General features: G+C 40.8%; 1 protein-coding gene across 1 annotated transcript in view; it reads right to left on the reverse strand.

Moving 5' to 3' along the window:
* The window catches only part of LOC137361465 (guanine nucleotide exchange factor subunit RIC1-like), a 64808-nt gene that overhangs the window by 21736 nt on the left and 15406 nt on the right, over positions 1–27666 (reverse strand). Inside the window, exons 6-12 of the mRNA XM_068026325.1 lie at positions 24859–24948; positions 23275–23435; positions 19912–20050; positions 15225–15341; positions 14275–15003; positions 2617–2775; positions 277–413 (exon numbers count right to left, since the gene is read on the reverse strand). Of these exons, the coding sequence (XP_067882426.1) occupies positions 277–413; positions 2617–2775; positions 14275–15003; positions 15225–15341; positions 19912–20050; positions 23275–23435; positions 24859–24948 (1532 nt within the window). The remainder of the gene's footprint in view (positions 1–276; positions 414–2616; positions 2776–14274; positions 15004–15224; positions 15342–19911; positions 20051–23274; positions 23436–24858; positions 24949–27666) is intronic.

Consider the following 27666-nt stretch of genomic DNA (forward strand, 5'->3'; position numbering starts at 1 on the left):
TATGAAATGCGGTTCAAAAAACATCCATACTAATCTTCCAACATTTCTGATTCATATAGAACGAAGCAGAGGGTATCAATTTGTTATTGCAATTAATTTCTGCATTTAGTCTTGTGCTACTCCACAATAATGTTGATGAATCTTTCATTTATTTGTATTTGATGGGCCAATGTAATCCATTAGTTTAATAAAGCAAAGTCAAACAACCAATGATTTACGATGTACATTATCTGCTTAGAACCAGAATTTAGTTAGAAAATTAAATAGCATGGCTACCTCTTGGCTGATGGCCCTGAAGGCATGCTTAATGTCTTCTGCAGGTTAAATTTACCAGCACTGAGGCCTTCCGCTGTCTGTGAAAAACTAATGCTCCTATGTTTGAAGAACTCAAAGCCGCCAGATGAACTGGGTTCCTGTGATAAAATGAAAAAGCACAATACTTTAAGTTCAAAACTATCTAAACAGTGCGCTCTGTTATCTTTTATACTGATACCTTTCACCACGTGGAAACAAGTAGAAATTGAATATTTCTAGTTTTGCACTGGGTAGGACTTTTCACTTAAGTTGACTGCTGGAAGTTTTGAGTTGGAAGTTAAGGTATATACTGTGCAACAGTTAATATGAGTTTTGTTTTATTTATCTGTTTTTAATAAAGTTATTTATTTAAAATGCACATAAAGGGGGCCTGGGGAATAAAGGCCCCTGACAAAATAAAAAAAAAGCACGAGTGTGTGGAGCAAAAGAAGATAGCAACAGTTGACAGCCAGGCATCTGGTGTTTCATCGGCATGCTGAAGGCTTTGAACAGCTAATTCTTTTAAATAATCCAAATAAAACATTAAATCCCCAGCGACTTGCAGTCACCACTATATTCCTTTGGGATTCTTAAATATCTTGATGTTTCATTCTGATTCACTGTTTTTGCAGTAGTTACTATAACTATATTAAATGCAATCTGAGGATCAGATGCAATCACCTTCTCATGTCCACCATCCAAGTCTACAACCTGCGATGTGTGGTTGGGCGGATGACTTAAGAGCGGTTCTACTGTATAGTAGAGCTTGGTCAAAAGTAGGAACTTTTAATTCTCAATGTTAAATACAATCTACATTTTTTTCCATGGTTTAAGCTGTAAGGAAATAGTTGGGATCAAGAACACAAGAAATAGGAGGAGTAGACCATATGGCCAATCGAGCCTGTTTCACCATTCAATATGACCATGGCTGATCTTAGGCTGCACTCCACTTTCCCACCCTTTGATTCCCCGAGACACCAAAAATCTGTCTATTCCAGCCTTAAATGAATTCAATGATAGAGCATCCACAAGTCTCTGGGGCAGAAAACTCCATGATTCACAACCCTTTGAGTGGAGTAATTTCTCCTCTCAGTCCTGAAAGATCGGTCCCTGAGACTGTGTCCTCATGTTCTGGGATTCCCCAGCCAGGGGAAACAACCTCTCAGTGTCTATCTTGCCAAGCCCCTTCAGAATCTCCTAAGTTCCAATGAGATCACCTCTCATTCTTCTAAATTCCAGAGAGTATAGGCCCAATTTTCTCAGCCTATCATAGGACAACTCCCTCATTCCAGGGACCAATTTAGTGAACGTTCGCTGTACTGCCTCCAATGCAAATATATCCTTTCTTAAATGTGGAGACTAAAACGGCACACAGTATTCCAGATGTGGTCTCATTAAAACCCTGTACAACTATAGCAAGACTTCTTTATTCCTGTACTCCAATCCCCTTGCAATACACGCCAAGATGCCATTTGCCTTCCTAATTGCATGCTAACTTTCTGCATTCCTTGTACAAGCACACCCAAGTCTCTTTGATCATCAATGCATACAAGTTGCACACCTTTTTAAAAATATTCTACTTTTCTATTCTTATGACCAAAGTGCATAACTTCACACTTCCCTACATTATACTCCAGCTGTCATCTTGTTGCCCACTCACTTAATCCGTCTATCTCTTAGCAGCCTCTCTGCGCCCTCCCCACAGCTTACTTTTCCATCTGCCTTTGTATCATCAGCAAAATTAGATACATTACTCCCTGTCGCTTCATCTAAGTCATTAATATAGCCGAAGATAGTACCCAGAGCGTGGAAAGGTTGACGTGATTTTATCGGCATGAGCGGCACTCATCACTGTGAACCAGCCCAAAAAACAATGTTCTGCTTTTATATTTTTATTTATATAACTTAGATATGAAAATTAAGGACACTAGATGGTTGGCAATAATAGGCTTGGGCCATAGCCCAGGTTCAAGTTACAGTGCCAAGCATAAAAATATAGCTTGAGGAGTTTGTTCACTAACTGTGATTGAGTTAGTCAGATATTGTCAAATTTAAAACAATTGATAGCAGCTGATTCTTCTGAATATTAAGTTAGTCCCTAGCAATATAGCACCTCAAGCTATAAGGCTACACAAACGAATTCTTCATCCTACTTTTTTGTAATTAGATGTTATTGTAAAGTTTACATCACATGACAGTATAGAATAGTACAACTGCAGTAATGACAGAGCTACATGTAGTGAATAAACAGTTTAGCTGGTAACATGGAGGGAAAATTATTGTATTGATGCACACTGAAAGATGAGCTGTTTTCCCATGTACCTGAGTAGCAGGAGTGGGTGGAGGAGTCTCTAATTCTCCTGCACCAATGGCTTTCAAAAAACGGATCATGTGACGGCAAAGATCCCATTTTCCTTGTTCCAGGGCTGTGTTGAAAAGCAGTGTTGCGTGCTGTCTGCTAACCGCAGGGACCTCCATGTTCTACCAGAAGAAAAACAATCAAATTTAATCTTTCAGTAGATTTGACTTCATATCTGCTTCAAACTTTTATCAGATTCTACAATGGGGCAACTTAATTTGATTTTTGTGCCTGATTTCCAGAACAAACCTCTATTTTGGTTAGCTATCTTGGACATGCATTGAAATGAAGAGGTCTTCATCTAACTTATTGCTTGACAATGCGTTTTCCAAATGCTTTCCATTATTGTACTTGTGACCAATAGATTATCCAGGACAGCACTAGTTCATTTCACTGGAATCAACATATCAGAAATGATGCCCAATCTTGAGGACTCCACACTAAATTATTTCTATACTTTATAGTCCTACATCTGAACAATTAAAATTTTTTTTTTTATTTCCAAAATATACTTTATTCATAAAAATCTGCAAAAATTACATTGCCAAACGGTTTCAAACAGCACCAAAAAATACAAACATTGCAAGGGAGATCAGTTTCCTTCTATACTATCATGAGTTTCTTCACAACCCTTCCATTTCACAATTGTCATGCCAAAAACCGTTTTACATTTACAGCAAATGAAAATATTAACGATACAGTTCGAGGGGTTTTCCATGGATCCAGCCCCTCAGTCCAGCTTGGTGGGGGAACCTTACACTGTGGTCTTTCCCCATTGAGCCTTTGCTGCGGCTGCCCCAAGCTTTAGTGCGTCCCTCAGCACGTAGTCCTGGACCTTGGAATGTGCCAGTCTGCAACATTCGGTGGTGGACAACTCTTTGCGCTGGAAGACCAGCAGGTTTCGGGCAGACCAAAGGGCGTCTTTCACCGAATTGATAGTCCTCCAGCAGCAGTTGATGTTTGTCTCGGTGTGCGTCCCTGGGAACAGCCCGTAGAGCACAGACTCCTGTGTTACAGAGCTGCTTGGGATGAACCTCGACAAAAACCACTGCATCTACATCTGAACAATTAAAATGTATTAGAAATTTCAGCAAAATAAAGCTGGCATGTTAGGCAAGACCAAAAAAAACCATACTTTTTACAGAATTGCACAGACACTTAAGGTTAATTGTTCCCAAAGGGAACTTTTTTTCTTTATCTTAAAGATGTTCTCAGAGACCTCGCCATGCTAAACTTGGAAAAGTAAGCAAAATATGGATTTTTTTTTGCACTCTCGTTTAAAACTGAGCAAACCAACAATAATCAGGATACCAGTACAGTGAAAAACTGTGAAATGAATAATGATTTTCTAAATAATTTTATTCACTTAACCATGTTTCTTTAAGTATCAGTTTTAAACATTGTACCAGGCTTGGCAAGAAGCCAACAATGGAAAGGAAATAACAGGGCTATAAATTGGTCACACAATTGTTATGGATAACTGAAACTGTATATCATGTGATTCATTATAACGTACATATTTAAGTTCTGCACTTGAGGCCCCAAATACTCCTTTCAAGTGAAACGATTTACTTGTACTTGTTTCATTTTAGCATACAGCATTCACTGCTCACAATGTGGTCTCCTCTAGATTGGGGAGACCAAATGCAGACTGGGTGACTGCTTTGCGGAACAGCTCTGTTCAGTCTGCAAGCGTGATCCTGACCTTTGTCACTTATCGTTTCAATTCTCTACCTTGCTCCCTCTCTGACCTTTCTGTCCTTGGGCTGCTACAGTGTTCCAATGAAGCTCAGTACAAGCTTGAGGAACAATACTTCATCTTTCAATTGGGCATTTTACAGCCTCCGGACTCAACACGGAGATCAATAATTTTCGATCATAACCTCTACCCACTTGGTTCTTTTTTTTTGCTGGTTCTTTTACCCCCTCCCCCACCACCTTGTTTCTTTCTCAATCCCCTTACTTTGTGTTCAGACGGCTGCTATCCTGTCATTCACATCTCACCCAGACATTTTTGGTTTCTTTACTTGTCTCATTACCACTCCCTTTGGCTTTGTACCATGAAACCTTTTGTATTTAATCTGTCCTACCCTCCACTCCATCACAGACCTTCCTTTTTTCTTCATCTCCCTCCCCCTTTCACTTGCTTTAAACCTATTGCATTTCAAACTTTTGATAGTTTGATGAAAGATTACAGACCTGAAACATTAACTGTCTTTCTTTCTCTTGACAGATGCTGTCTGACCTGCTAAGCATTTCCAGCATTTTCTGTTTTTGTTGCCAAAGGGGCTGTATGCCACTAAAACACAGGTAAATTCCAAGCATCATAAAGCTTGAGGCTTTAGCACCTGAAGCAGTGCTCACACCCAAACAATCCCATTTTGATTGCCAAAACTACTTGAGCACGAGCACCTGGAGGCTAAAGAGATTCTTAAATGTTGGTTACCAAGCGATTTTTCACATGGAGACGAAAATGCTCGTTCAAAAGAAAAAAATCTCAACACATTGCTTAACAAAGGTGGCACAGTGGCAAGCACCGCAGCCTCACAGCTCCAGTGACCTGGGTTCGGTTCTGGGTACTACCTGTGCGGATATTCCAAGTTCTCCCTGTGTCTGCGTGGGTTTCCGCCAGGTGCTCGAGTTTCCTCCCACAGCCAAAGATTTGCAGGTTGATAGGTAAATTGGCCATCGTAAATTGCTCCTAGTGTAGGTAGGTGTTGGGAGAATTGAGGGAAGGTGGGGATGTGGTAGGGAATATGGGATTAATGTAGGATTAGTATAAATGGGTGGTTGATGGTCGGCACAGACTCGGTGGGCTGAAGGGCCTGCTTCGGTGCTGTATCTCTCCATGACTATGACTCTAAAAAGGGCTCAACACACTGGGCCAGAATTTGCTGGAATGGGGCATCTCACTGCCTGCCCAGATAGTTAAGCTTTTCCTTACTCCCTTGAGCTCAATTTTATTTTGTCCTCCAAGTTGTTTGAAATGCAAACGGTTAATAGTGCAGAGGGGGCAACAGGGCATTTGTGCCCTTGGTGAATGATGGGACAGTCTATCTCTTTAACTAATGAGATTAAAGGATTGAGAAATAGTCAGAGAAAGGGTTAAGATGGAGGGTAAACTAGTGCGGGTGAATTCACCGTCAAATCAGGGATAAAAAGATAAAGAAAGAGGGAAAGAAAGATTAGGCAGAGAGAAAAGACTAACATTCAAAAAGGTTCAAGAAGAATTTACCAAGAGGAAATTACAACGAGAATAAGCAGTTTAAATTGCTCCCTTTCTGGACCAGAGGGGTTGATTGGGAGTCATTAACAATCATCAAGTCATTAAAAGGGTACTTATGCTATTCACTGTGGCCAGTTTATGCCAAATAGTGTACAAATGCAGCAACTTTATGAACCTCGTGGGGAGGGTAAGGGTTTCATGAAAACGGCATCTCACCAATGCAATTCACGGGGTATCTCTTTCTTGCCACAAGTTAGAAGAAAGATTGGAGAAGTTAGGACTGTTTTCCTTGGAGAAGAGAAGGCTGAGAGGTGATGTGATACAGGTATTCAAAATCATGAGGGGTCTGGACAGAGCAGAGAGAGAGAAACTGTTCCCACTCGTGAAATGATCGAGAACCATCATTGTATTTGGTAAGAGAAGCAAAAGTGACATAAAAAAAGCTTTTTCACGCAGCGAGTGGTTAAGGTCTTTAATGCGCTGCGTGAGGATGTGATGGAGGCAGGTTCAATTGAAACAATCAAAAGGGAATTAGACAGTCATATGAAAAGGAAGGGCTATGGGGAGAAGGCAGGGGAATGGAATTGAGGAAATTGCTCTTTCAGAGAGCCAGTGCGGACACAATGGGCCGAATGGCCTCCTTCTGCGCTGTAATGATTGTGATTCTGAGAAGTAACTGGCCAATTTGGACATTAATAACAGCTTAGATCATTCACACATTATTTTTACAGCAAATTCCGGGCCTATGCTTTAGCGAGGCAGACAACGCTTAAATTAAAACTAGACTTTTGCTATTTGTTTAAATACTTCACTCATTTAACAGGGACAGAACACATTTCAAAAAACAGAAAAAATTTGTGCATGGAGAATTTCTGAAATGTTGTACTCTTTAATCACATTCATTTAAGTGGGCTTGATTGCATTTTATTTTTGAACTAAAGACCACAGCTTGTCAACACAACTTTAAACTAATTTTATGTTAAGCACACAAATACTAATTTTTTTTTAAAAAAGTCTCATGACATGCACTTAGCTCTTATTCTATCACAGCAGTAGTATAGAACACACACTAAAATAGCCATGCACAATGAAATTCTGCTTACTCTGCCACAGAATATGGCAGCTTAATCTCTGAACAGATATAGAGGTGAACTGCTTCATTCAAAAACCTGAATTAAGTAACCTGTATTCCATAAATAATCGGAGTGTAAAAATATGGTGGTTGATAAAGTTACAGGGATTGCTATTAAACGATGAGTTAAACTGTCTGTACAGCAATACATACAGTGTCACTGGGCACACCACCAAATTGCAGGCAATAATACTGAGAACTGGAATAAATTGCCAAACATTAAAAAACTTGTAGAATGGCAAATGAATACCCATACAGATAAGTGTGCGGTATTACATTTGGTAAGAAAAATAAAGAGGTCACATATTCCTTGGAAAATAAGATAAGAATCTAAATGGAATAGAAGAGCAAACGGATCTGGGAGCTCAAATATACAAATCACTACACAGGTTAATAAGGCCATAAAAAAGCAAAAACAAACACTAGGGTTTACTTCTAGACAGATATAACTGAAAAGTAGAGAAGTAATGTTAAATTTGGGATATGATAACATAGTTGTGTTACTAGACTAGGAATCCAGAGGCCTGGAATAATGATCTGGAAAAGGAGTTCAAATCCCACCACAACAGCTGAGAAATTTATATTCAATTAATCAAATAAAAAAGCTAGTATCAGTAAATGCTGACCATGAAACTACAAGATTGCTGTAAAAAAACCCATTGGTTCACTAATGCCCTTTCAGGAAGGAAATCTGCCACTCTTATCTGGTCTGTGACTCCAGACCCACAAAATGGGGTTGACTCAATGACCACTCAGTTGGATTCAAGAAGGCAGCTAATAAGGATTACTCCCCAAGCACAGTGATGTTTCTGTGCCTTGCTTGCAATGTTCTGAATTGAAGAGTATGAACACTCCCTCACCAATTAAGCAATCATTTATATTTTATGGCCAGCGTCATTTTTAAAGAGCTTCAAGCCCTTCATGTAAATTTAAATCTTTTATTTTCAGAAAGATCTCATTAAAAAAAATCAACATAATGCACCATATAAATACCACCTGACAACACGTATGGAACAAAGACAAACGTGAACCTAAAAGTTGTTGGAGTGCAGCTTAGCAAAATGGAGTGCGCGCTGGGCAGGCTGGGGGCAAGAGATGGAGAAGCCAGCGGCTGTGTCTCTCCTCAGTAGAAGCGACTGGAAGAAATGATTGTAGATGATAAAACACCCTCAACCCACCTCCCTGCCCCCAAGCAAAACAGAGCTGTAATTGAATTGCCACATCAAACTAGCAGTTTTACAAATATTTACCATTCTGACATTACAATTAATAATTTTTTATAAAATTTTAAAATTGAGTAGTTTCCACAAGTTGCCTGAAATCAGCCAATCCAGCACGAAAGATTGAGAAATTTTAAGTGCACGTCCAGCGCAAATTGAATTTCTCCATTTTGTGTGATTTAAAAAGCATAGCACTGGGAAGCTGACCCCACCCATGTAACTGGCAATGCCCCCAGATTGAATCTGAGTGTGGTGAGCTTCTACCAATTGTGCCTATTTTATGCCCTACAAGGAGGCTCTTCATATTAAGCTTTCTTTTAAACAAGGTGCAAGGGCACTATTACGCACCTTAATTAAAAAACTGATTACTGCACACTAATATAACTAGTATATGGTTCTGTACAGTTTTAAAAAAAGTCATTCTCTGTTATTTCATTCCACATCTGGTGGACTAGCCACTAATTAAAAATGCTATCTTTTGTGACAAACCCATTTTCTGCTGTATTAATAAAAACTGCATCAGGTTACCACTTTTAAACAGATCAGGGAATGCATTTTAATGCAAGGAGAAAACATTCTAAAAATCTGCCTCATTGCACTGATTCACTGAAGATTTTAAGTTTGTGATTATGCAAATGAGATTGAGCAGAACCTTAACAATAACTCCCTTTTGCAAAACTGGAGCAATTTGTGATTGCAAACTGCAAGCAAAGGGGAATCTCTACCCCTATATATATATATATATATATATAAAAAACCTTACAATTGCCAATGTTTAAAAGGTGTCCATTTTACTGATAAATTTCTATGCTTTAAGTCTCCTCCTCTGGTTCCTGCACCACACATCCAGATTGACCAGGTAGGTAAGTGGCCTGCTCCCATCTTCTCTCTATACAAACATCATGATATGTCCAATATCACAATGAGATCACATACAATTTACAACACTCACAAGACCATTCAGTCCAACTGTTCATGCTCCACATGAGTAAGCCTACACAGCAAGCAGTGACAAGCTATCCTATCACCAAGGCAGTACAACTGAGCATGACCAGATTTTCACGTGACCCACAAAAGTGCATTTTCAGCAGTGCTGTCTGCATAGGGGGAATCTACTAGCCTGGATTGCTGTGGCCAGCTGAGTTCACTAACCCAACCCCACATCAAACTTTATATTTTCTTGGTAAAAATAGCTCAATGCCGCATGTGGCAGAGCATTTAACCAAGGAGCTACTTCAATCACATTTGTTCTTTGCCTGCCAATTTTCACCCCTCCCCAGGGACATGGTTTCTTAATTGCGTATGACCCCATAGGTGGCTTCAAGACCATACGAAAATGTCAGTTGTTCACACACTAGCCTCACATTGAGTACCAGAAAGCTATTTGATGGCAGGTGGCAAAATGGTTCTATTTCAATGTCCTCGTATATGTACTTTCCAGCAGAGGTTGCATAGAGATCAGGAGCAGAAACCACAACCAGTTATCAGGGGCGGCACAGTGGCAAGCACCGCAGCCTCACAGCTCCAGCGACCCGGGTTCAATTCTGGGTACTGCCCGTGTGGAGTTTGCAAGTTCTCCCTGTGTCTGCGTGGGTTTCCTCCGGGTGCTCCAGTTTCCTCCCACAGCCAAAAGACCTGCAGGTTGATAGGTAAATTGGCCATTATAAATTGCCCCTAGTATAGGTAGGTGGTAGGGGAATATAGAGACAGGTGAGGATGTGGTAGGAATATGGGATTAGTGTAGGATTAGTATAAATGGGTGGTTGATGGTCGGCACAGACCCGGTGGGCCGAAGGCTTGTTTCAGTGCTGTATCTCTAAATAAAAAAAAAATCAAAATTAACTCCAATTTAACCTGGGGCACTGAGACCATATGTAATGACCCAGTTATTGCCCTAGTTTAGATCAGTTAACTCACCAATGAGCATGGTTCAAACTCAGGATCGTCCTAGTCTGTATGGCTCTGCTTCTCACTGTATAACATCACTAAATAGTGGGGGGTGGGGGGTGGGTGGAGGGGTGGAGGGTGTTGTAGAGGGAGTAGTGTAGAACATATCTTTAAATGACAAACCTATAAAGCACAGCAAACATCTGAAAGTTATAGCATCATTTACTTTAACATCTCAGTGAGCTATCCATTTAGTTTCAATCCACTGTCCTTTCTCCATACCTCTAATGTTTTCTTTTTCAAATATTTATGCACTTCTATTTTAAAAGGTATATGGAGTTTTGCTTCCTCCACTCCTCCTGGTGGGAAATGCCATGTCCTAATGCCCTTCTGCATAAAGAAATTTCCCTTAACCGCCCCTTCATACTTCTGGTGATTGGTGTAAATTTATGTCAGCCTCCCACCAACCAGTGGAAATAGTTTTTTCCCTGTTTACATCAAAACCCTACATAATATTGAACACCTCCATCAGTTTTCACAATCTTTTGTTCTAATGAAACATGCACCAGTTTCTCTACGCTCTCTTCATAACTAAAGGCTCTCTTCCTTGTGATCATAGCAAATAACTATTCAGTTAAGCATGCTCCATTGTTTTGTGTTATCTGCAAATTTTGATAAGAGTCCCTTATAGAAACATAGAAAATAGGAGCAGTAGGCCATTTGGCCCTTCGGGCCTGCTCTGCCATTCAAAAATGATCATGGCTGTTCATCTAATTCAGTACCCTGTTCCTGCTTTCTCCCCATATCCCTTGACCCCTTTGGCATTAAGAAATATATCTCTCTCCTTCTTGAACATATTTAATGACTTGGCCTCCACTGCCCTCTGCGGTAGAGAATTCCACAGGTTCACCACCCTCTGAGTGAAGAAATTTCTCTCCATCTCTGTTCTGAATGGCATTCCCCGTATCCTGAGACTGTGACCCCTGGTTCTGGACTGCCCAGCCATCGGGAACATCCTCCATGCATCTAGCCTGTCTAGTCCTGTTAGAATTTTATAGGTTTCCGAGATCCCCTCTCATTCTTCTAAACTCTAGTGAATATAAGCCTAGTCGACCCAATCTCTCCTCATAAGTCAATCCTGCCATCCCAGAAATCAGCCTAGTAAATCTTCTTTGTACTCCCTCCATGGCAAGAACATCCTTCCTCAGGTAAGGAGACCAAAACTGCACACAATACTCCAAACGTGGTCTCACCAATGCCCTGTACAACTGCAGTAAGACATCCTTGCTCCTGCACTCAAATCCTCTTGCAATGAATGCCAACATACCATTCGCCTTCCTAATTGCTTGCTTTCACCGACTGGTGTACAAGGAATTCCAGGTCTCGTTGCACCTCCCCCTTTCCTAATCGATCACCATTCAGATAATAATCTGCCTCTCTGTTTTTACAACCAAAGTGGATAACCTCACATTTATCCACATTATACTGCATCTGCCATGCATTTGCCCACTCATCCAACTTGTCCAAATCACATTGGAGCCTTTTTGCATCCTCCTCACAGCTCATTTTCCCCTCCAGCTTTGTGTCGTCTGCAAACTTGGAAATGTTACATTTAGTTCCCTCACCCAAGTCATGAATATATATTGTGAATAGCTGGGGCCCAAGCACTGATCCCTGCTAGTCACTGCCTGCCACCCGGAACAAGACCCATATATTCTTACTCTCTGTTTCCTGTGTCAACCAATTCTCAATCTATGCCAGTATATTACTCCCAATCCCACGTGCTTTAATTTTGCACACTAACCTCTTATGTGGGAACTTATCAAACGCCTTCTGAAAATCCAAATATACCACATCCACTAGTTCTCCCTTATCTATTCTACTAGTTACATCGTACAAAAAACTCCAGTAGATTAGTTAAGCATGACTTCCCTTTCGTAAACCCATGCTGACTTTGCCCAATCCCGTCTAAGCTTTCCAGGTGTACTGCTATCACATCCTTTATAATAGACTCTAGCATTTTCCCTGATGCAAGGCTAACTGGTCTGTAGTTCCCTGTTTCTTTTCTCCCTCCATTTTTAAATAGTGGGGTTACATTTGACACCCTCCAATCTGTAGGAACTGCTCCAGAGTCAATAGAATTATGGAAGATGACCACCAATGCATCCACTATTTCCATTGCGACTTCCTTTATTACTCTGGGATGTAGATGATCAGGCCCTGGGGATTTTTCAGCCTTTAACTCCATTAATTTCCCTATCACTATTTTTTTTTACTAATACTAATTTCCTTCAGTTCCTCCCTCTCATTAGACCTTTGGTTCCCTAACGTTAGTGGGAGGTTATTTGTGTCCTCCTTTGTGAAGACCGAACTCAAATACATGGCAGAAGTTGCCAGAGTTCCCAAAGTAAATATTCTTTGAGCAATGCCTTGAGATTTATATCCAATTTTAATGGACTCAGATTGTAAAACTCTCCTTTCCTCTCTCATCTACCCACCCCACCACTCTTCCCTAAGCGCACCAATATAAATAGTCAACTGACTGACACAAGAATTTTCCATAATTTGTTTCAATAACAAATACTGACAGGTGTGTATACAGATGAATATCGAAATGATACATTTACAAAAGTAGCGCAATTCAGACTGGATTACTTCTTGGCTGCATTTGCTGACAATGTTACCACTGGGTGGCGCTGCAGTAACACATGCGCAAATGCAGCATGTGCCACTAAAATGTCTCAGTCTGTGAATTCAGGCAGCTGCCAGGACTAAAGATGGCACTGCTCAAATAATCGCACGAAGGCAACCTAACCTAAACACATGGCAGCACACAATGGTGGGAGGGAGAGCGCGAGCAAGTGAGCGAGCAGGCCAGGGCCGGGGACAGGGAATTGGGGGGGAGTGGAGCGGAGCAGGCCGGGACGGGGGTGGAGGGGGGGGGGTGGAACTGGGGAGCGGATCAGGACGGGGGGGGGGAGCAGATCGGGCCGGGGTGGTGGGTGGGGAGCGGCAGAAAGAGCGGAGCGGGCTGGAGACGGGGAGAGCGAGTGAGCGGGTCAGAGATGGGAGCAAGCGGAACGGAGCGGCTGAATGAGCAAGAGCGGCCAGAGAGAGCAGCGAGGGGGGGGGGGGGGGGGGGGAGCAGAGCGGCCAAAAGAGCGGAGCGGCCAAGGAGAGCAGCTGGGGGGGGGGGGGGGGTGGGGTGAGTGGAGCTTGACACGTGGGTGAATACCCGTTGGCGTTGCATTGCTGTACACACAAAGCGCTTGCGCAGAGGCCAACCAGGCGCGTTGCCTGAAGATGTACACATCACGTGATGACGTCATCAGCGCATGCGCTAACCAGTCCTGGCAAGCCGGAATGCTGCGCACACACAGAGAGCAGGAGACAGTCTGTGCATGTGCGCACCTTCGCGCAGCCTGATGACGTCAGTGGCCGGCTGCGTTATCAGGAATCACTTTGTTACTTCTTTCTGTGGCAGGGATACATAGGTATAAAAAGGATGCAATAAAGTGGAACAAAAATACAGTGGTTAGCCACTACGGCAAAAAAACTAACTTAAAACCAATATCAAACTTCTAATTGTAATCAGTTTTAATTTAGAAGAAAAAGCATCAACTATAGGAGCTGCAGGCATGGCCAATTTACCTATCAACTTGCAAGTCTTTGGCTGTGGGAGGAAATCGGAGCACCCAGCGAAAACCCATGCGGTCACAGGGAGAACTCGCAAACTCCGCACAGGCAGTACCCAGAATTGAACCCAGGTCGCTGGAGCTGTGAAGCTGCAGTGCTAACCGCTGCGCCACCGTTGTAAATATATTTCTATTCCTTAGAGGTTTCAGAATTAAAGTAAGACTTTGAGATTTTGGCTTTCATAGTAGGACATCATAGCTTAATGCTACTCTTGCTACACATCGATTCCTCGTAAAAAAAAACATTGCAACTTGTATACATGCTTGGATTGCAGCCTTTTGATTCTCTCCACATTGCACGTTGCTACCTGTTCAACATTTTAGAGTGCATGTTGCTATCTGTTCAACATTCTAATTACAGTACATTTCATAACAAAATTCTCCTACAAAACTAAAACAAACGCTTTGAAGGCTGCTTTTCTATGAAGATTACTTTATGATTTGGCCTGTATACTTCTTACCTGTAGGATGATGAGATAAGATGCAGCAGTGTCCAAGTCCTGTGCCAACAAACACTCTTCAAACAAATCTTTAGGGTTGCCTACAGCAGCAAAAAGGTAATTCCACAAGGCATATTCAGTCTTTCTAGCACAGTGAACTACAGTCTGCAGAAACAGAGGGAATTCCGTGATGAACTTTGCCACAGTTGGAAGCAATGGGTCAGGAATAGGTTCCCGGGAGGTAGCTTCTTCTTCCAATACCTCATGAAGCATCAGTTCCAGTACATGAGGGAAGTATGGTAATGTGGCACAGGACTGAGCTAACAGCAGAGCCTGTTCACCAAGGTTTCGGACCAGGAGCTGGCGAAGAATATGATGGAGGTAGATTTGTGAGGTCCTCTCAACAGTACAGAAAGGAAATAGAACTTCCAAAGGTTCTTTTTCATTGTTGTGCACATATAAATTGTCATAGAGCACAGTCTCATTCACTGCACCAAGGACCAAGGCATCCTCAAATAGCACAGCCAGAGGATAGATATTGATCTGGAAGGGCAACATGATCCGTCTAGAAAGGAAGGAATGTGGTTTGCGATTGTCTCTGGGAAAAAGAGGGAGCCAGACTTTCATTCCTGCTTCTCCACAACTAAGCCAGAGAGCTTCTAGCAAATGACGCTTCTGTTTATTGGATCGACAGGTAGTCCATACATTTTCAACACACTGGGCAAGTACGACTGGAGCACAGAATGGGAGCTAAAAGACAAAACAAAATTCTTGTCACGAGAAAGAACAATAACAGAAGTTAGGTAGCACCAATTGATCATTTAAAGTAATGCAAAAAAATATCTATTCCAATGATATTTCAGAATATTTTAAAAACACCCTCGTGAATTTAATTTAATTTGAATCATTTAAAGTACAAGTAATGTTTTCCTAGTAATCTGCTTGGCAATTATTCTGGTGCATTTACTTACCAACTTTTTTTGTTTAGAAATGCTATCCTTCTCTCGCACCTGAGGACCTGATCGATCCCTTTGGAGCATGATAAGCTGACCTGCTAAATTAAGCATAATACTCTCTGCAGCAGAGGCCTGAAGAAAAAAAATTGTGAAAAAACACTAGTACAGCCATAAACGTTTACTACAAGTAATCAATTCAAAAATACATTGAAAATAAAATTATTAATTGTCATCAGTTTCCCTTCTCAATGCATTTCAAATGGGTCAGAGACAATTTGAAGCATATAACCAACTATGATGGAATTAATACAATCCCAAAAAATGCGGAGAAGGACTGGTTATGCAATTTTAGTACTACTTTTATGAGCACGGTTTCTGATTGAATAGTTAACAGGGCTTCACCTTCAATCCACTGATTTGAAGGGAAGGTCAGTGTACAGAATTTCCCCATCATTCTAGTTAGAAAGAAATGTCTCTGTACAGTTACTGGTGTCTCAGACATTCCTCATCAATCCAATGTATGATTTAGAATTGTTGGTTAGTTTCATTGTGGGAACAGCTATTTTTTTAAAAATCAAGAATCCTTCCTGCCATGACCCCACAATAACTCAGGATGGGAAGATGGGGAAAAAAAACCTCACGGAATTTTGCACTTGGATTGCCTTAATTCAGCAGTTCTAAAGCAGAAACAGGGAATGAGTGACCTTGAGCCACCAGGAAGCATACCAATATCTCCCTTTATTACTTTTAGAATTACAGGGCAATTCCATAGATTGTATTGTTTTCTAAGAGAAGTTCAAGAGGCCCAAGGATCTTTGTAAATGCTTCTTAAAAAGGAAAATGTTCAACAATGGTCTATTTAACATCCACAGAATTTTTCCTTTAAAATTAATCATGATACATCACTTTCATTTTGCATATATAGCAGATTCTCAATTATATGCACAATCAGGTATTTGATGATCAAAATTGTTAGAAAATAGAAGACCTGGACAGTCAGCATGATCCTCCTACCAGCAATTGCCACTGCAACAGCTGATTTGCCAGTCAGCTCCCCAATGCACTTTGCTGCAACTTTATCACTGAACGTGCCACAGACTCTAGGGAGCAGGCAGAGGAGTCAACTTGCTCAATGTCAACTAGGAGTCTCCAGCTACAGAAGTGAGCATCAAAGGCAGTATTATACTTAATTCCAACAAATCAGTGCTGATCTCAGGAGCTGTCAACTTTATAAATCAATACAGAGCTACATATTTAAGTCCTGGTAAGGTGCAGGAGAAAGCTGTAGTAGCAAATCATCTGATTGATCTGGTGAGAAAGCAAATTTCCATAGAACCATAAAAAAATTACAGCACAGGAGGCCATTCAGCCAGTCATGTCCATGCTGGCCGAAAACTAGCTGCCCAATCTAATTCCACCTTCCAGCACCTGGTCCATAGCCTTGCAGGTTACAGCACTTCAGGTGCATGTCCAGGTACCTTTTAAGAGAATTGAGAGTTTCTGCCTCCTCCACTGTTCCTGGTAGTGAATTCCAGACACCCACCACTCTCATGTCCCCACTAATCCTTCTACCAATCACCTTAAATCTGTGCCCCCTGGTAATTGACTTCTCTGCTAGGGGAAGCAGGCCCTTCCTGTCTACTCTAACTAGGCCCTTCATAATTTTGTACACCTCAATTAAGCCATCCCTCAGCCTCCTCTATTTTAAGGAGCACAACCCTAGCCTCTCCAACATTTCCTCATAGCTGCAACCTTCAAGCCCTGGCAACATTCTTGTAAATCTGCTCTGTACTCTCTCCAGAGCAACTATGTCCTTCCAGTAATGTGGCGAACAGAACGGTACATGATACTCCAATTGTGGCCGAACTAGTGTTTTATACAGTTCCAGCATTACACCCCTGCTTTTGTATTCTATACCTCGGCCAATAAAGGAAAGCATTCCATATGCCTTCACCACTTTATCTACCTGTCTTGCCACCTTTAGGGACCTGTGGACATGCAGTCCAAGGTCTCTCATTTCTTCTACCCCTCTCAATATCCTCCCGTTTATCATGTATTCCCTTGCTTTATTTGCCCTCCCCAAATGCATTACCTCACACTTCTCCGGATCCAATTCCATTTGCCATTTTTCCGCCCACTCAACCAAACCATTGATATCATTCTGGAGTCTACAGCCATCCTCTTCACTATTAACCACATGACCAATTTTTGTGTCATCAACAAATTTCCCAATCATGCCTCCCACATTTAAGGCCAAATCATCAATATACCACAAACAGCAAGGGACCCAACACTGAACCCTGTGGAACACCACTGGAAACAACTTTCCATTCACAAAAACATCTGTCGACTACAACGCTATGTTTCCTGTCACTGAGCCAATTTTGGATCCAACCTGCCATATTCCTCTGTATCCCATGGGCTTTCATTTTACTGACCAGTCTGCCATGTGGAACCTTGTCAAATGCCTTACTAAAATCCATGTAGACCACATCCACTTAAATTACCCTCATCAATCCTCCTTGTTACTTCCTCAAAGAATTCAATTACGTTAGTAAGACATGACCTTCCCTTAACAAGTCCATGCTCACTATCCCTGATCCTGTCCCTCAGAATTGATTCTAATAATTTACCCACCGCCGAGGTCAGACAGACCGGTCTATAATTATTTGGCCTATCCCTTGCACCCTTTTTAAACAATGGTATAATGCTCACAGACCTCCAAACCTGTGGCACCTCGCCCGTATTCAGTGAGGATTTAAAGATGATCATCCACTATTTCCTCCCTGGTTTTCTTTAACAACCTGGGATGCAATCCATCCGGCCCTGGTGATTAATCCACTTTCAAGGATGTCAGACCCTCTAGAACTTGTTCTCTCATTATGCTAATCGTATCTAATATTTCACACTCCTCTTTTACTATAATGTCTGCATCATCCCTCTCCTTTGTGAAGACAGAGGCAAAAAAACTCATTACGAACCCTGCCCATACCATCTGCATCCACTGGTAAGTTCCCTTGTACCTCTCTGATGGGCCCTACCCTTTCCTTAGTTATCCTCTTGTTCTTAATGTGCTGATAAAACATCTTTGGGTTCCCTTGATTTTACCTGCCAATACTTTTTTCATGTCCTCTCTTTGCTTTTCTAATTTCCTTTTTTACTTCATCCCTGCACTTCCTATACTCCTCTAGGCTTTCTAAAGTATGAAGTTTTTTGTGATCGACATAAGCTTTATTTTTCTGCTTCAACATACCCCGTAAGTCTCTAGATAACCAAGGGGTTCTAGAATAGGCCGTACCACCCTTTATCTTTGTGGGGACATGCCTGCGTTGTGCCTGTAGAATCTTACTTTTGGATGCCTCCCACTGGTTTGCCATTGAATGTCCTTCCAGTAGCTGTGTCCAGTCCACTTTTGCCAGATTGCCTCTCAGTTTTGTAAAATTTGCCTTACCCCAATTTAGAACTTTAACTTCTGCCTTATCTTTGCCCTTTTCCATGATTATGCTAAAACTAACTGTATTATGATCGCTATCTCCAAAATGGTCACCGATTACTACTTCACCTGCTTGCCCAGCTTCATTACTGACGACTAAATCTAAAATTGCGCCCCCTCTCTTTGGACTTGTTACGTGTGGCTAAAAAAAGTTCTCTTGAATACAGTTCAAGAATTTTGTGGCCTCTGTGACCTTCACACTGTTTGTATCCCAGTTGATATTAGGGTAGTTGAAATCCCCAACTATTATTGCCCTACTGTTTTTACATATTTATTCCTCTATCTCCCTCTCACTATTTGGGGGTCTATAGTACACTCCTAGTGGTGTGACTGCCCCTTTTTTTATTTCTGATCTCCACCCATAGGGCCTCATTTGATGATTCATTTAGCATATCATCTCTCTTCACAGCTGTTATTGATTCCTTGACCAATAATGCTACACCCCCTCCTTTTTTATCCTCGTCTCTATCCCGCCTGAAAACTCTATATCCAGGGTTGCTGAACTGCCATTCTTGCCCCGCTTTAAGCCAAGTTTCCGTTACAGCAACGATATCATGTTGCCATATGTCTATCTGTGCCCTCAGCTCATTGGCTTTATTTATTATACTCCTTGCATTTAAATAAATAACTTTTAACACTGCCAAATTCCTGCACTGCACATTTTTTAACCGTTGCTTCTGCTGTCTTTCCGAGTCACTCGCTAATTTTCTGCCTTCCGTTCCCTGGCCTGAAATTGTCCTATCTGAAACTGCCCTCAGGTTCCCATTTCCTTAATGGGAATAACAAATGAGAGTCTGGTGGCAACGACGGAGATGGCTGGATGGGGAAAAGCAGAGCAAGCAACAGTGTGGAATAATTTGATGAGTTTTGCTCTCTAATATCCATTACGGAGATTGTCTCCATTAGGGCGAACACTTAAGGTTCCACTCTACTCAGAAATTTAGTACCATACTTTACAGAAAATAAAATGATTTTTGGAGCTTTTAAAGGAAGAGTATGTCCTATCTCAAAGGCTAGTGAATCAAGCCCAATATTAGCAATCTAAATCACTAACATAAAAATCAGAATAAAGTTTAAAAAAAATCCTAATCCCAGACATCTTGGACTGCCATGTGCATTTCTGGCAGAAATTTATTAAAATGCTGGCTGGAAAATTGACATGACTATACAAAATACTGACATCAGAACTGCATACATTTCAACTGGTACCTGCTGTGGCATTTTCAAGGTGATGCCTGTCTCTGTTCTCACAGAGGTCAAAGTTACTGATACCACAAGTGAAGGGTGTGGGATGTAACGCGACATGGATACTTCCTGCAGAACCTGAACATTGGCAGTGGGGTTAGGGCTAAAATTTTAAAGAAAAAAAAATTAGATTAAAAACAGCATTGTAAATCTTCTCAACTTAAGTCAGACTTCTGAATGCCTTATTTTCCCATATATACTTTATGAAATGAGTAAATCCAAGTTTTTTTAAACTTTGCTATTTAAAAAAAAGGTTAGTATCTGGTAAGAGAATATGCTTCCATTTCACCCAATGTCAACATCAAAGCACTTCTGGATCAGATAGAACTCCCCAATGTGATTTAGCCAAAGAGCACTCCCTAATGCACCATTGACCTTTTTCCTAATACAGGATGCATTTTGCACTGTTTGAGAAATAATTCAACAGCTTCTTGTATTCCTTACAAACAGAGCTAAAGGATTTAGCATATGGAGGTTCAGTATATTTTAGGAAAAAAAAATCCAGTCTTTGGAGCAATGATTTGCTAGAGTTCTAAGAATGTAATTGCAAGCCAAAATATCAGCTAAACAGCTGATCGCTGTTTTTAAAATATCGGAGCCTACAACATTTATTTGAAATAGTTTAAGAAAAAACCCAAGAAATATTCTGTGGTCAAGCACAAATAACTAATACTGAAGAATTTGGCAATTTTCATTTCTCAATACAACCTTCTTGCAGATTAAAGTGTACAAGCACTTATGCTAATACTTACAAATTATAAGCTGCAGAACTGGTTTCAAAGAAATTGTTAAACTTAGAGCTGAATGTTGTTTAATTCAATTTGTAAATTGCTAACAGGAGATTCGCAAAAAATAATTTTCCAGCCTTACAAGTTCTCTAGCTACTCAAGAAATACACACTTTTGGCTTGCTATTCATTTTTTTTTCCATTTAAAAAAGTGGTGTCTACCCTTCAAAGTACTAGTCTGTGCACGAACAGAGAACAGCATGATCTCAGCTCACCCATTATGCCATAGATATCAAGAAATGCATGACCTATTCAAAAGCGTTATCCAGGAACAGGCTTCTGGCATTCCTCATTGCTTTACAAACATGATTAGACACTGAATTTAATCTGTTGCCCACCCAATCTCAACTGGACCAAAAATGAGAACGTTTCACAAAGATAGAAGGAAATTCATGATTGTTGATAATCCAAGAGCTACATTGCTAGAAGCCCAGGAAAAGATTTCCTCTCATCAGCGCAAATATGGCGGTGGAGAAAAAGGGGAGCAAACACAGCAAGGTCACCTTTAGGCTGCTGTTAGTGTGCTTTCTACTGGAAGTCCCAGAGGGATTGCTCATTCGCTTTTAAATTCCTGTATAGTCCAGGGGAGTTGAAAGATAAAGGTATGACATCCATACTCAAGGAAGATAAGCTCCCATTTGTAATTCAAATTAGGGGTCTGCATTTGTTTTCTATTCAAACAGAGTTAAGTGCAGTTTATAATAGAGCAACAATTACATTTAAAAAGTGTTTTATGTTCCACAGGTAACTTATTTCGGCAAGTAGCCAGCAAAACCTGCAATTGCACCAGTGAGCGAGGCATGTCCTTTGGCTTGTAGATGCAAAATAAAATCTAAGTGCAATATACCTGCAATTTACAAATTACTTATGAATTAAAGTATCTCATTTAAACTAGCATGATATACAGTATGTCGATTGTCATGCAGGCCCCCAGCTGCCAAGAATGAGACACATTAATTTCGCCACATGAACGTTGATTTTTAAACTGTTACTGGAGTAAAGAAAGAAATAGTTTTTTTTTTAAAAAACCACCAGACCCTTGACTGGAAAGACATTTGCATAGTAACAGACAGTACTTGGAAAGGACAAAAGGGCCACTCCCTGCTCCAATTTAATTCACAATGGGACTTTTAATTACCAGACGTTGAAGATGGAAAGGTTAGCATTCCAGGTTAACTGCTAAGATGACCGAATGCACAAACAGATGTGGTCAGACCAGTTTAGTCATATGACTAACTGGCTGTTGGGAGTTTTTTGAATTTGAACTTGCCACAGAGAATGTGAACTCAGAAAGCTGTTTGCTCTTGGACTGGAAAAGACCTCTCTCCTGTCTGCTCTCATCTCTCTCTCACCAGCTTCGGAAAGCACTGAAGACATATGAACCCGAAGACAGAAAAGTCTCCTACAGTGAATAAGGTTCAAGAAGAATACTGGGCCCCAACGAAAAGCAAAACTACCTACAATCAAGGACTATACAGTGAGCTCGAAGCACAGTTAAAAATCCCTCTTCAGAGATTGTCTCAAATCTCTCCACAATTTTTCTTCTGCTTTTTTTTGTCTCTATTTGCATGTGCGTATCGCGTATGCATGCTAGCTGGGGTGCGGCGTGTATCCGTAGGTGCTAACCAAATTAGAGTTCAAGTTTTAATAAATTTCACTTTTCTTCTTTAAACCTAAGAAAGCCTGTTTATGTTCATTTCTTTGTCTTATAATTGGAAAGTGGTGAACATGGATTCACCAAGGGGAAGCTCAAAACACTTAAAATTAAACCCTGTTACAATAAGACCAGGCGAAGGCTGAGAAAGACCCCTAGACACCTTTCTCTCCTGGTCGTAACACGATGCATAAACACCTACACCATGATAAGATGGGCAAAGGGTAATACCTAAGTCAGCAAGTTGAGGCACAACCAGTCATTGCTACATAATGCAGCCCCACGGGCCACATGTAAGTGAGGAAAAACAAGTGTATAACAAAAGAGAGTACAATTTTTTAGTATTTTTGATGCACCATGTATGAATAAAGCCACATTGTACTATACAATCTATATTCCTTCAAAACTTGGTTTGTTCCAGCATGTCAGTTCCAATAAATGTAAATGTTTATTGCTCATTACGGAGACAGACAACAGTGGGTACTGTTCTAGGAGGAGGAGGAGGGGAGGTGTGACTAGAATCTTTCACTGAAATTAGAGATAAAATTTAATTCCTTAAATCAAATTCACATTGTATAAAATGTTAATACTACAGTTCAGCTAGATTTTTCTTTCCTGTTCACACATTATGTAATTTTGCAATGCTAGGCTATAAATTAAGCGCAGCTCAAAAGCAGGGAAATATTAATGCCCATTTAAAGCACTGCCCTAAGTTGGATATGGTGGGTGCAGTGTCTGGTGATAATACAATAGTTAACTGCTCTAACAGAGGTATGCCCTAACCACAAACCAATGTTTCAAAAGTCTACACGCGTTGATCTACCTCACTTCGGAGAATAGCACTAAACGCTGGCAGAAACTTGGGAGGACAAAGCTGGCTACTCACCCATCATCTTTCCGATCAATACTGTATAAGCAGATAGAGCAGTCTACTCTAAACAATATCACCATGTCCCTGAAGACATTTATTAACAAAGTCTCCGATTGCACTTTGGTAATATGAGCAAAAACATTGTCCAAGTTGGATGACCGGAGATAAAGTCTCAGCTGGTTTGGAAAGAAAATAGAATGGATATAAAAATTACAAGTTCAGTATGAAATTTTAACATAAATTCTAACGCGAATGTTTTCTGCACAAAGGATTGTTAGAACAGTAAAAAACAAAAACGATTCCTCGTCTCCCACAACCAAATCAGATCAAGAAAGACACACGCATTTGTAAAACTTGCTAACTTTGGAAAACAGCAAAATATTCACAAAGCAATTTTTTGTACAAGTGTGTAGAATGGCACACTTATCCTCAACAGTTTTTAAAATTGTTACATTTATAATTCTGACTACTAACAGCGATGGTCACATCTTCCAAGATCCTCAGAAAAAAGATTTTTCATTTTGCGAACATTCTTCACTTAGCTCCTCTTGTTGGTCACTCATAACAAGTGAGTAGCAGAACTACATATTTAAAAATAGATGATGTCAATATGGAGGTGGCTATCTTGCTGTATTTCAAAATGCAAGGCAGGAAACAGGTTAAATGATTGATTTAGTTAGGAAAAAAAGGTTCTGCTCGAAGTGCAAAATTGGATTTTCAGCTGTCAGGGCTTTGGGAGAACGCTCACGATCCAGACTACGTGTGATTAATTGCTCTTTAGGATTCTATCTAGTCCCAACATATTGCGCCTTTGATTGCGAGTGTTTGTCAGCATCAACTTCAAAGGCCCTTGGATTTAGCAAGACTGTGGGATTCTCGTTATCTTGATCTCTGGCATTAGTTTAGACAGGCCTGCGGGTGAACTGAAACCTGTGCCACCCACATGCATCATCTCATTTTGAAGATGAATGAGAAAACATGACTGTTTAAAACAAAAAAGACAGACAGGCTTGCATTTATATAGCGCCTTTCACAATCTCAGGATATTCCAAAGCACTGCACAGCCAATTAAGTACTTTAGAAGCATAGTCACTGTTGTAACGTAGGAAACGTGCATCCAATTTGTGCACAGCAAACTCCCACAAACAGCAATGTGATAATGACCGATAATCTGTTCTTAGTAATGTTGATTGAGGGATAAATATTGGCCAGGAAACCAGAGATAGATCCCTTGCTCTTCTTCGAAATAGTGCCATGGGATCTTTTATGTCCACCCGGGATCGCAGATGGGGCCTCTCATTCAAAGGAAATGCTAGTTCCCAATATGGCTTACAGAGAACAAAAGATCTGTGTACTGATCCTTGTCCTGTTGTTGTTGGGTATTGTTTTACTATTTTGCTACACGTCTTTTTGCTTCTGTACATTACTTTATTGTAAATAACTGGCGAAATAGCTTTAGCCTACACACACTAATCTGGCAATTTGTGGTCCGAGGACTGGGAAATGTAATGGGCACACAATCAATTCTCTAGTAATGGTTTTACCGCAATTGGGAGTCAATTTAAGCATTGGTATGCTGGTCAAATGTTCTTCACTTACCTCTTCTTGTTGGTCAATCAAATTATAACAGGCTAAAACAATGAAGTCATTCCACCAGGCCAAGCCACCAGTCACTGCCATATTTTGTTCCTAAAAAATATAAATATATATATATGATATGGATTGGGGGCAGGGGGGTGCTCACCAGATTCGAGAATAATTCATTTTCCAAAGCATTACTACCATCTAGATCAAATTCTGTTAGATTAATGTTCCTTGTTCATAGATGCTGTTTTGTTTTAAGAGTTAAACTAGCAGTACTTAGTAACTTATGGCCAAGGGTCACATGATTGCTCTCAAACTCACCAAAAGGATTTTTATTTTATTTAAAACTATTTGTTCATAAAAATTTTGAAGAAATAAAATAGCAACAGATAGCAAAAAGGTAATCATTACAAAATGTACAAATCCAAACACCCTTTTAAGAAGGCACTCAACAACCTCTAATGTTATCACACCAATAAATTAGGTATTAATTATCAAGATATCCCTAGATTCAAATCAATTGCATTTTGAAAAAATAAGGAAGGTAAGCTCAACAGGCAAAAACAAAAAGCTACAGGAAGCTGAAAAGATGGATTAAAAATGAATAGAGCAAATAAGAGGAAGAAAGGAGTCTCATGATCATAAGTAAAAGGACAGGCAACTGCAACTAAAAATCCTGTTACAATGGGTGGATGGGGGGGGGGGGGGGGGGGGGGGGAAACGCACACAAAATTAAAAGAGTAAACAAAATAAAACAGCAGACAATCGCACTCCCAAGAGGCAACCAAAAGGGAACAATACCTACATCAAATGAGGACATCTGCTCACAATATAATGAAGAAAAGGGCATCACATATTTGCCAAGTTCAGACAAACCTATTTCCACAAATCTACACTCCAATGGAGCACTGAGGCAATCAATACAATAGGAAAAGGTGTCAGCACATAGAAATCAATACTGATAACCCGAGATTTCCAGTTCAATCCCAAGCAACAGTGAATTAGGCTAGACTTGAGACTAAAACCTATTATTTTATTGGTATTCAAACAACCCAATGTTCTTGAGCTGGATATGTTCACTAAGTGTATCAGAGGATGTTTACATCACCGCAATGCCTCAAGCACATATAAGGAAGCTCAGGTTACCAGAAGAGAAGATAAGCCGATCTATTTTAGGTCAGAGACAGGATTTTAAAAATTGCCTGTCACAGAATTCTGAGAATTCCTATATCTCTTGAAAGAAAGGTGATCTTACCTGACCCACCTGCAAAACATTATTCATACTATTGCAGGACTCATAGCTTTGTCGATTTTTATGTTGCAAACCTACAGAAGAAACTGGCACTAGCTTCAACAGAAACCTCAAAAAATTAGCGATGGTGGTAGTTAGACAATCTTGTGCTTTTAAAACCAGCATGCCATAACGACCCACAACCATGCTTCATTTCTACTGTTGGCAAAACAACTAAAGGCTGAATGAAGGCTCACCTCGCAGTCTTATCAGATCCATGGTAAATAGCCCTGATAACCCTTCCAACACTCCAGCATTGCACTTGTAACTACTTTAGATTAAATGTTCCTGAAACTTCCGAATTACTGATAGTTACATTTCTAAATTTATTCAAGCATATAAAGGCTGAAACATAAACATGGGAAGACGGTGGCGTAGTGGTAACGTCACTAGATTAGTAATCCAGAGGCCCAGGCTAATACTCTGGGGACATGGATTCGAATCCCACCATGGCAGGTGGTGAAATTTGAATTCAATTAATAAATCTGAAATTAAAAAAGCTAGTCTAATGGTGTCGATGAAACCATTGTCGACTGTTGTAAAAACCCATCTGGTTCACTGATGTCCTTTAGGGAAGGAAATTTGCCGTCCTTACCAGGTCTCGTGTACGTGTGATTTCAGTACCACAGCAATGTGGTTGACTCTTGAATACCCTCTGAAGTAGCCTAGTAAGCCAGTCAGTTGTATTAAACCGCTATGAATCTAAGAAAAGGAATGAAACCGGACAAACCGCCCGGTATCAACCTAGGCACTGGAACCGACAATGGCAAACCCAGCCCCGTCAACCCTGCAAAGTCCTCCTTACTAACATCTGGGGGGGACTTGTGCCAAAATCGTGACAGCTGTCCCACAGACTAGTCAAGCAACAGCCTGACATATGCATATTCATGGAATCATACCTAACCATGTCCTAGACACCAACCTCACCATCCCTGCCAGCAGAGGTGGCAGCACAGTGGTATACAGTCAGGAGGCAGTTGTCCTGGGAGACCTCAACATTGACTCTGGACCCAAGAAGTCTCTTGGCAACAGGGCAAAGAAACCTTCTGCTGATTACCACCTACTGCCCCCCTCCCCCCCCTCTTCTGCTGATGAATCAGTGCTTCTCCATGTTGAACACCATCTGGAAGAAGCACTGAGGGTAGCAAGGGCACAGAACGTACTCTGGATGGGGGCTTTAACGTCCATCACCAAGAGCATGACTCAGTAGCACCACAACTGACTGAGCTGGCTGAGTCCTAAAGGACATAGCTGCTAAACTGGATCTGGGACAGGTGGTGAAGGAACAAAGAGAAAAACCTACTTGACCTCATCCTCACCAATTTGCCTGTCGCAGATGCATCTGTCCATGACAGTATTGGTAGGAGTGACCACCGCACAGTCCTTTTGGAGACAAAATCCCATCTTCACATTGAGAGTACCCATCATCATATTGTGTGGCACTATCACCATGGATAAATGGGATAGATTTCAAACAGATCTAGCAACTCAAAACAGGGCCCACAGCACCTCATGAATGCCATCAGCAGCAG

The sequence above is a fragment of the Heterodontus francisci genome, unplaced genomic scaffold (assembly GCF_036365525.1).
Source record: "Heterodontus francisci isolate sHetFra1 unplaced genomic scaffold, sHetFra1.hap1 HAP1_SCAFFOLD_1318, whole genome shotgun sequence".
NCBI lineage: Eukaryota > Metazoa > Chordata > Chondrichthyes > Heterodontiformes > Heterodontidae > Heterodontus > Heterodontus francisci.